Source organism: Salvelinus sp. IW2-2015, linkage group LG28 (genome assembly GCF_002910315.2).
Source record: "Salvelinus sp. IW2-2015 linkage group LG28, ASM291031v2, whole genome shotgun sequence".
Taxonomy (NCBI): domain Eukaryota; kingdom Metazoa; phylum Chordata; class Actinopteri; order Salmoniformes; family Salmonidae; genus Salvelinus; species Salvelinus sp. IW2-2015.
The window spans coordinates 26,471,556-26,478,710 of NC_036868.1; the positions used below are offsets into that span (position 1 = coordinate 26,471,556).

The 7,155-nt window shown below is 42.9% G+C and overlaps 1 protein-coding gene across 1 annotated transcript in view; it reads left to right on the plus strand.

The window, feature by feature from the left end:
- LOC111954136 (serine/threonine-protein kinase PAK 5) overlaps nt 1-5,435 on the plus strand; it is a 75,135-nt gene extending 69,700 nt beyond the window's left edge. The window contains 2 exon segments of the mRNA XM_070435849.1: nt 3,550-3,684; nt 3,806-5,435. Of these exon segments, the coding sequence (XP_070291950.1) occupies nt 3,550-3,684; nt 3,806-3,961 (291 nt within the window). The 3' untranslated portion in view covers nt 3,962-5,435.
- The last annotated feature ends 1,720 nt before the right edge of the window (nt 5,436-7,155 follow it).

A 7,155-nucleotide genomic window follows, 5' to 3' on the forward strand; every position in this document is an offset into this window, starting at 1 on the left:
AGGACGAAAGAGATTGTTTAATTTTTTTATATATTTTTGGTGTGGGGGGGGGGGGGGGTTGCTTCTCTTGGCATCCGTAATACACGCCACTGACCCTTACACCCAGTTTCTCACATGACGCCAATGATACAATGTTACTTTACAAGTAAAATGTTCTAACTCTGCCTACACACACACAATAACCTACCTCTGTGCTATTGCCAGTGATGCAGTACGAACTCCTCAAGTGCCTCTGACTGCAGGACTTGAGAGAGAGGAGAGGAGATCATAATCAATTAGCACCCAGTCCTTATAATTAAAGCCAGCCTAATGCCTCTTAACGAGCTGCTGGAATGTGATGGATGGCTATTTTTTTTTATTATTTATTTACCTTTATTTAACCAGGTAGGCAAATTGAGAACACGTTCTCATTTACAATTGCGACTGGCCAAGATAAAGCAAAGCAGTTCGACACATACCACAACAATAGTTTACACATGGGTAAAACAACATATTAGTCATATACAGTGAAAAAAAATAAGTCTATATTACAATGTGAGCAAGTGAGGTGAGATAAGGGAGGTGAAGGCAACAATATTGTATAAATAAATAAAAATAAATAAAAAAAATATAAAAGCCATGGAGGTGAAGTGATACAACACAGCAAAAATAAAACTAAAAAAAACCCTGAGATGGTTGGTTTGCAGCGGAAGAAAGTGCAAAGTAGAGGACAAAATAATGGGGTGCAAAGAGCAAAATAAATTAATAAATAAATACAGTAGTAAAGAGGTAGTTTTTGGGCTAAATTGTAGATGGGTTATGTACAGGTGCTAATTATGAGCTGCTCTGACAGCTGGTGCTTAAAGCTAGTGAGGGAGATAGGTGTTTCCAATTCAGAGATTTTTGTAGTTCGTTCCAGTCATTGGCAGCAGAACTGGAAGAGGCGTCCAAAGGAAGAATTGGTTTTGGGGGTGACTAGAGAGATATACCTGCTGGAGCGCGTGCTACAGATAGGTGTGCTATGGTGACCAGCGACAGAAGATAAGGGGACTTTACCTAGCAGGGTCTTGTAGATGACCTGGACCATGGGTTTGGCGACGAGTATGAAGCGAGGGCCAGCAACGAGATGTACAGGTCGCAGTGGTGGTATATATGGGCTTTGGTTGCAAAAAATCTCTCTCGGGAGCTGTTTTTCAGTCTCTCGGTCCCAGCTTTGATGCACCTGTACTGACCTCGCCTTCTGGATGGTAGCGGGGTGAACAGGCAGTGGCTTGGGTGGTTGTTGTCCTTGATCTTTTTGGCCTTCCTGTGACATCGGGTGTGGTAGGTGTCCTGGAGGGCAGGTAGTTTTCCCCCGGGGCTGCGTTCTGCAGACCGCACCACCCTCTGGAGAGCCTTGCGGTTTTGGGTGGTGCAATTTCCATTCACATAAGTATTCAGACCATTTACTCAGTACTTTGTTGAAGCACCTTCGCCAGCGATTACAGCCTTGAGTCTTCTTGGGTATGACGCTACAAACTTGGCACACCTGTATATGGGGAGTTTCTCCCATTCTTCTCTGCAGATCCTCTCAAGCTCAGGTCTCTCCAGAGATGTTTGATCGGGTTTCAGTCTGGGCTCTGGCTGGGACACTCAAGGACATTCAGAGACTTGTCCCGAAGCCACTCCTGCGTTGTCTTGGATGTGTGCTTAGGGTTGTTGTCCTGTTGGAACGTGAACCTTCACCCCAGTCTGAGGTCCTGAGCGCTCTGGAGCAGGTTTTCCCTCGAGTCTGACTAGTCTCCCAGTACCTGCCGCTGAAAAACATCCCCACAGCATGATGCTTCCTCCACCATACTTTCCTCCAGACGTGACGCTTGGCATTCAGGCCAAAGAGTTCGATCTTGATTTCATCAGACCAGAGAATCTTGATTCTCATGGTCAGAGAGTCCTTTAGGGGCCTTTTGGCAAACTCTAAGCGGGCTGTCATGTGCATTTTACTGCTGTCATGTGCATTTTACTGAGGAGTGGCTTCCATCTGACCACTCTACGTTAAAGGCCTGATTGGTGGAGTGCTACAGAGATGGTTGTCCTTCTGGAAGGTTCTCCCATCTCAATAGAAGAACTCTAGAGCTCTGTCAGAGTGACCATCGGGTTCTTGGTCACCTTTGTCACTTCGGGTTCTGCAATTCCTTCGACCTCATGGCTTGGTTTTTGCTCTGACATGCACTGTCAACTGTGGGACCTTATATAGACAGGTGTGTGCCTTTCCAAATCATGTCCAATCAATTGAACTTATCACAGGTGGACTCCAATCAAGTTGCAGAAAGGATGATCAATGGAAACAGGATGTACCTGAGCTCAATTTCGAGTCTCATAGCAGAGGGTCATTTACTTATGTAAATGTGATATTTCAGTTTTATATTTTTAATACATTTGTAAAAATGTATAAAAACTGTTTTTTGCTTTGACATTATGGGGTATTGTGTGTTGATTGATGAGGAAAATTTGTATGTAATACATTTTAGAATAAGTCTTTAATGTAACAACATGAATGTTTTCCTAATGCGCTGTATCCTCCAAACACCTGCTTCGAGGGCATTATCAATTTTATGCAATGGGTTACCAACATATTCAAATAATGGTTGACATATTTTCATTTTTAAAAATTATTTTGATGAATTTATTCATACTATTTCATCCTTCCACAAGATATTGTCCCGACACAAATCTGGGGTTGCTACCCAAGCCGGCTGGTCATTCGTTCTATGGGTTCGGTTTCCTAAAGCGCGACCCAGTCGTTCAGTCTTTTTGTTCTGTACCCAGTCGTTCATTCGAAACGTTCCATTGCCATACTGGCTGGCAACGTTCTTATCCCTTGCTTGCTAGCTAGCCAACTACGGCTAACATACAGTCAGGTCAAAGTTCAAAAAGAATAACAACAGTAGCATTTGCATTTGTTTAAGTTGTTTTCCAAGTGACATTTATTTGGATACAGCCTGGCATAGAAAATGTGCTCTCTCGTCAGGAAGATGTTGCTCAGAGGAACTTGCCAACAACACCGCTAACACAATCACTTCAAACTGAAGCTGGGAAGACTGCAAACTAGCTGCACTTTGTTTCGTTTTTAGCTTTTTCCAATTGACATTTCTTTGTACGTATCCATAAAAACGATGCCAGCTGATTCATGATTCCGACTGGCTGAGAAACGCTGTCTTTCTCGTCCCCGACACGTTCATTACCATGGAACAGCTGGAGATCTCATTTTTAATATCGAAACAATGTTGCAAATGTCGGAGAGACAGACAGCAAGGTTTATACAAATCTCCACTGTTGAAAACTAAATGTTCATCTTAAAGAAATGTGAGATAATGTCTAGATGCTGTTTAGAGTGGAGATCATGTTTAAAACTGGCCTTGCTTGGCTGATGAGACAGTGGATTGCGCAGACATATGGCACAGAGTAAATAGGCATTTTAACGTCATAGTGGAATAGACCAATCACCATTCAGGATTAGGCCCACCCGTTGCATAATGTTGTAGAGAGTGAGCTGTGAAAAAAGACAATAACACCGTTCACACTGCCTGCTAGGTGGATATCTGGTCGTTGGGCATCATGGTGATAGAGATGATCGATGGGGAACCCCCGTACTTTAACGAACCCCCTCTACAGGCCATGAGGAGGATACGAGACAACCTGCCCCCACGGCTAAAGGAGTCACACAAGGTCAGCAGGGTTCATCATTTTTCATTATCATTTGAATTGGCACATTTACTGAAATGTTTATTGATGTCAGTTATTCCCCTAAATCAAGTAAATAGTCATGTGTTCTTTTTCTCTCCATCAGGTATCATCGGTTATGAGGGCCTTCCTCGACCTGATGTTGGTTCGAGAGCCGTCTCAGCGAGCCACCGCCCAGGAGCTGCTCCAGCACCCCTTCCTCAAGCTCTCGGGCCCCCCATCTTGCATCGTCCCCCTAATGAGGCACTACCGCCACCGCTGACCTGACCTCCCGCCACCAGGGCGGCGCCACACACCCTGCCAAACAAACACCCACATGACCTGAGAGACTACGCCACTAAAACAAACACTCACACCTGTAACCGAGAAGTAGTTTAGCTAGAGGAATTATTTACAAAGAAAAGATGAAAGGAAAACATGATATTTTCTATTTTAAAAATACTATATAAAGTTCAACACTGGAGCATAGGGGACTGTACTGTAGGAGTCTCTTCTTCAGTCTTCTGTGGCAGGCTTATTGCTTATACGGGCGCCAAATGCTAACAAATGCTAGCCTCTTGGTTCGTACTCTTTGGCTTCACTAGGCTGTTAGACCAGTAGAGATCTGTAGGGTGGGTCGTCCCAGTGCAGTTTCCTCTCTTACTAGGCTGTCTGTGAGTCCTGTAGAGTTATACTGTAGTAGCCATCGACTAGAGAGTAGACGGTGTGCAGTGATCAGCTGACACTGCCTGGCTGGCAGTCGTGTTGAGGGACCTATGAGACACGCCCACCGCCCCAGACATGAGCAGTAGATCTCAGAGCAATCAGGAAGCAGCATTTGGTGTTGACGAGTATTTGGTGATGTCTGAGTGGGAGCGGTGTGGATGTGTCTTAGTCTGGCTAGAAGACAGGCTGTTCTCCTATTGGTGGAATAAAAACATCGCTCTCTTCACTTCTCTTTTCTCACACTAACAGTGAAAATGTATTTTAGAGAAATATGTAAGTTTTTCTGTACAGTTTTGATAATTTGCAGTATTTTATTGTGTCGTGACCATTGTGATATGGGCAGTATTACATAGAAATCAGAGTTTCTGCGAAGATCTTTCCTACTGTTTATAATAATAATCCATTTTTTCATTAAGAATTTAACCCCTAACTGTTACAAAAATGAACAAGAATATATTTATTATCCCACATTTGTGGACAGAACCTCCATTGAGTGTGGAAAAAAGGGTTAGGCCAGAATTTTGTATGCTGTTTTAAAGTATTTATTTATTTTTTTGAATTGAAAGGTTTATTTTTTGGTAGTGTGGCCTTTCTTTTTGTTTTACGTTTCTAAATATCAACAGCCAGACAAACAGTGATGTAGGTTATATCATACAAGCAATACCCCAAGCATATCCATCATCGCCATCATTTATTAATCTTTATAAAAATGTCATTTTTACAAATCCCACGTAGCACTGTTTGAGTGGAACGATAAGAGAAGATATCAGTTTATTTGAAAAAGAGACCGTTTTCTTTACCCATCATGACACTCCTATAAATTCAATGGACACTCATACAAGACTCCTATAGCAATATCTGAGCTTCTCAGTCTGACACACACAATGATAAAAGGTCTGGTTTTCTACTCTCACACATCCTGGCTGTCATCTGTTCCTTATCTCTCTCTCTCTCTCTCTCTCTCTCTCTCTCTCTCTCACACACACACACACACACACACACACACACACACACACACACACACACACACACACACCTGTCTCTTATACACATCTAGATGTGTATAAGAGACAGCACACACACACACACACACACACACACACACACACACACACACACACACTGTGCCGCGATCTGATACTCAGTTCTAATTGGAAAGCGTAACCACATTTAGTTTTTAACCCATCATTCACTGTGAGATGTAAATATGAACATGTGTGCGTGTGAGTGAGTGAGACCTGGACTTGAATGAGTACTACTATCCGTGGTGTTGCTTGTACAGTGATATTGCATGTTTGTTATCAGTGAAGCTGGTTTCAATTAAAAAAGCCCATTAAAACATTGACAAGTGTAGCATGTGTTTTTCCACACTCTCATCTGTACAAACCCAGGGTCAATCCGAGGGCCTTTAAACCCACGATCAGATATTTACAGAGTAAATGAATACAAAATACGCATTCTTGCATGTTGATGTATAGTTCAAAGAATCAAGAATAGTTCAATTCATTTCAAATAAGTGCACATTTAATCCTATAACCTATAATTCACAATTCTAAAAGTATGTTTGAACTGAAATATGGATGTTGGTATAGGAGTCTGCCTGCAGGCTTATTGCTTCCTGTTTAGGTCTTAACCAACAAATGGGATTTTCCCAGTGGCCAGTGGCGTTGCAGCTGCACTTGAGACCACCGCTGACCACTGTCCTGTGGTTCTGAACTTCAGATCGCGAGGTTCCCAGTTCACTGCTGTCCATGGTGCTGATATCTCCCATTGCCGCTAGTTGCTTGCTATATCCCACCTTGTCCACATAACACTACAGATTACCAATAATTATGTTTTTGCCAAATACCAAACCATGGGTTTTAATTGAATATGCCGCTAAACATACGTAATAACGTAATAATGTTTAGCGGGGCACTTCAGCGGACACTGGTGTGTCTCCAAAATAGCCTTGCCTCTTTAGCTGAAACGACTAGAGGACTAATAGATAGATACACGCATCACGTGACTAGACAATATAGGAGGCCATTGTTTTTTTCCCCTCTTAGCTCTGTTCCTGTGCGGAAGGAAACTAGAATAGGATATTGATTTGGTTTGACCCATAGAGATAGATAGAGGACTCATCTTTATGTCTGTGTCATTATAGCTTCTGTGACAGCATGGGCAGAGCCATTGAGGCTACAACTCATAGGATTCCCCACCCAGTTGACTACTTTGACTACTTTGGCGGAAGCATGGTGGAAGCCCTCAATGGTGCTGCCCATGCTAAAACAGCCTTTTGGCCACTAAAGGCCTCTATCATTCTCTATGGTTTGACCCAGGATAATAAAAATCCTCTTTCACAGGAAGACACCTTAAAAGGAAGACAGGTAATGCAATTTTTTGGATTACCCAAACTCAGTGAAGTAATTTGATTACTTTCAGTTACTTTTTTGATTACTTTCCCCTTAAGAGGCATTAGAAGAAGACAACAAATATGTTAAAGGCGATATGATTAATGATGTCTGTGGTGTTCAAAAAGAGAGTTGTGGATGTCAGGCATGCTCCATTTATTTTCAATCGGACTTGCTCATATCGCGTTTCCTCTGACGGCCCGGTGTCAAACGGCGAGATCAATACTCCATCTCCGCCTCGACGCCTCGGCCATGCCGGACAGGAGCATCGATCACCCAGGTTCAGTCGCAGCTCTCAGCCGCTCCCATGGAGGACTCATGGTGAAGACTTTGATGAGTATGATGAATGTTACCCCCC